Source organism: Pyxicephalus adspersus, chromosome 4, assembly GCF_032062135.1.
Source record: "Pyxicephalus adspersus chromosome 4, UCB_Pads_2.0, whole genome shotgun sequence".
Lineage (NCBI taxonomy): Eukaryota > Metazoa > Chordata > Amphibia > Anura > Pyxicephalidae > Pyxicephalus > Pyxicephalus adspersus.
Genome location: NC_092861.1, coordinates 34711581 through 34715159, shown reverse-complemented (window position 1 = coordinate 34715159; position 3579 = coordinate 34711581). Strand labels below are relative to the sequence as shown.

At 36.5% G+C, this 3579-nt stretch overlaps 1 protein-coding gene across 1 annotated transcript in view; it reads left to right on the top strand.

The window, feature by feature from the left end:
- The first annotated feature begins 1702 nt into the window (after positions 1-1702).
- The window catches only part of SGPP2 (sphingosine-1-phosphate phosphatase 2), a 23288-nt gene continuing 21411 nt past the window's right edge, over positions 1703-3579 (top strand). Inside the window, exon 1 of the mRNA XM_072407868.1 lies at positions 1703-2010. Coding sequence (XP_072263969.1) covers positions 1774-2010 — 237 coding nt within the window. The 5' untranslated portion in view covers positions 1703-1773. The remainder of the gene's footprint in view (positions 2011-3579) is intronic.

The following is a 3579-nucleotide window of genomic DNA, read 5'->3' as shown; positions in this document are numbered from 1 at the left end:
TATGGGGCATGGAAGTTGCTTTAGAAGAAGAGTGCTTGTCTGTACAGGATGTACTTCAGCAGGCTTAGGTAATAACTGTATTTAATCCATACCAGTGCTGACTTGCCCTGTGAATATATAGAAACTTCAACTTTCTATTAAGGTGAATAAGGGTATTTGTTGCTCCAGGGATAGGCAAATATTAACATCTAGATGCAGAGTGCATCAAAGTCTATGAGTCTATGTACCTGGACCTATATACATTGATCATTACAGTATCTTACACATCTGTACACAGATCCTTATAGTATCTTATACACATATGTACATGGTTTCCAGTGTCTTACACACCTGTGTACATGGATCATCACAGTATCTTACACACCTACGTACGTGGATCCTTACAGTATCTTATACACGTATGTACATGGATCCATACAGTATCATACACACCTGTGTACATGGATCCTTACAGTATCATACACACCTATGTACATGGATCCTTTCAGTATCTTATACAAAATGTACATGGATCATTACAGTATCTTACACACCTGTGTACATGGATCATTACAATATCCTATACACATGTGTACATGGATCCTTACAGTATTTTACACACCTATGTACAAAGATTCTTACAGTATCTTATACGTCTATGTAAATGGATCATTACAGTACCGGGTATCTTATACATCTATGTACATAGAAACCTTCAGTATCTTACACACCTATAAACATGGATCCTTTCAGTATCCTTTACACGTATGTACATGGACCTTACAGTTTCTTACACACCTATGTACACGGATTCTCACAGTATCTTATACATCTCTGTACATGGATCCTTACAGTATCTTATACTCCTATGTACATGGATCACTACAGTTTCCTATACATCTATGTACATGGCTCCTTACAGTATCTTATACTCCTATGTACATGGATCACTACAGAATCTTATACACCTTTGTGAATGGATCATTACATTATCTTATACATCTGTTTACATGGATCGTTACAGTATTTTACGCACCTATATACTTAGATCCTTACAGTATCTTATACTCTTATGTAAATGGCTCATTACAGTATCTTATACATTAATGTACATGGCTCCTTACAGGATCTTACACACCTATGTACATGGATCATTACAGTATCTTATACTCCTATGTAAATTGATCATTAGAGTATCTTTTACATTAATGTACATGGGTCCCTACAGTATCTTACACACCTTTGTACTTGGATCATTTCAGCATCTTACACCCCTTTGTACATGGATTTTACAGTATTTTTTACTAATGGTCCCATGGCTCACCCCACTTTAGGATTTAAGAAAACATGATCTGGTTATACAAATACAAAACTCTTTCCTGTAAACCGTAATAAAATGTATTCACAATCCGATGCAATGTAGTTACTCAATAAACCTATTTACTGTAGTCAGTGACAATGATATTCATAAACTATACCCAGTTGTGTGCAAAGCCATCTCTAACTGAAAGAGAAGAAGAACAGGTCAGACCTGTCTTTGCAGACAGTATGGAGGGGATGGTTCTTTGACTCGTCAGGTTTGTTTCTGCTGTTTCAGTTGGGACCACACTGGCACTGAAAGTGTTACTCCTGCAGATTCAGGTGCATGTTAGTAAGGTGTGTGCAGGCACTAGGACCGCCCTGTACACCTGTTTCCCACGCTTACTACTTTTTTGCCAAATCAATGCTGATCAAAGGGCACAGCAAGGGTGGATTTGTTCTGTTATTTCCCTTCTAGTTTCTATTATATAGATCATGGCCCTTGAGCTGATCAAAACTCTGCAGGACCCTCAGCTGGTGGCCCAATTCCAAAGGTCTTGTGGTCTGATCCTACAGCTAAAGGGTGAGGCTAATGGGGCTGCTCTAGGGCATACCCCTTTAAATTGCCTACAGGAAGCCAAAAAGAGGACTGCAGGAGGCAAGGGTGTTACCCAGGAAAATGGTCACAAGATCTACAGCAATGGATCATATACAAATGGCACACATAGTCAGGTAATACTCTTTCCTTTTGTTGTTTTCGGAATAACAATCATTGGAATGATGCTTGTAACCTGACACTGCAAATTTCATAGAAATCACGGTTTAGGTTACTTGTTTTAAATACCATCTCCCTTCTTTCAATTGAAAGAACTTTTAAAACATTATCAAGTAAATAATGATTTTTCTTGTAGCAACCAATTGGATGTAGGGTATCATTTTCCAAAGTTTGATTGTTGAGGACAATAACTGCACTATCCTTTTATGCAGTTTTCATCAATTAGAATAAATTTCTTTTGTTTCCATATATTGAAATTTAACATTAAAAGTTGATGACATGGCTGTTTTTTTCTGTCTGGTACCCAATATAAAGTGAAGTGTCCTGGAACTTTAAGAAGCTATGTACTCTTATGAATATGTTTTAGAGTTACATAAGAATGTTAGGATGCCTAATATGAATATATATATATCCCTCAAGTTTATCCACAAGACAAAATATGGTAAACCGCTATTATATAGAAAAACCTATACAGGTTTAAAAAAAAAAAAAAAAAAAAAAAAAAGGTAAATAACCTTTTTGTTTCTGCCAATCTCCGTCCACCCATATAGACAATTTCCAGTAACCTTCTTTTATATAAAAAAGAGGGATAAAGTCCACTTGTTTGCCCCTTTGATATAATCACAGAGACCATTAAAGTCCTCTCGCTGCTTAAGCTAGAAGTAGAGATCCAAGATCTTACATGTTCCTTCTGATGCAGTGATCCCATTTGGAAGATATGGACTTTAATAACTGGCATTAATGAGGAGCAATGACAACCATGCCCAGCAACCATCCCCAGGCAACCATGTATAACTGCACAAGATGACTTAGCTACAGTTTGCTTGCTATAGTCGAAATGGGGTTATCACCCTTTGGTGGACTGTGAACAGGCAGGATCCCCACGTATCCATTTATTGATATTTTAGTATTTGTATTGGAAATTTTCACTAAAGATTTTTCAGTTTTGAGTTTTATTTAATGTGTTGCTAATTGGAAAAAGACTGCTTCTGTAATTCTTACAAGTATGGATGGAAGCAAACATTTAGTTGCTAAAACAATGTCTGCCTCCTGCAAAGGAGAGCTGGATCCAGGTCAGTGTTGACCCACTCCAGCTTCTTTAGGGAAACATAATGGCACAATTCAAAGCTAAATATAAGAGTATTATCTGAATTGTGATTGTTTTTCTGCTAATATTCCTCTTGGAAACATTCAGTACATGCAAATTTCAGTAAATTCCCAAAGAACATCAAATAAAAATATGCAATATATGCATGGCACGATAATAGGTAGACTCTGTTCCTTGGAAAATGCATATAGATGCATTAAAAATGAGGAATAAAGAATTAATTTTAAAATGAAAATTTTTTTCATTGCCCCTAAAGCCACTTACCCATGTTAGGTAATTGTCACCAGAGAGAAATATATACTGTGGTCCCCCAACCATGTATAGGGATCCGCCATGGTGGATCAATAAACCACCAACCAGGGAGAACTGGTTTTATTCTAGTGTTGCTGCAAACTAGTACAGAAAATGTATTATTATT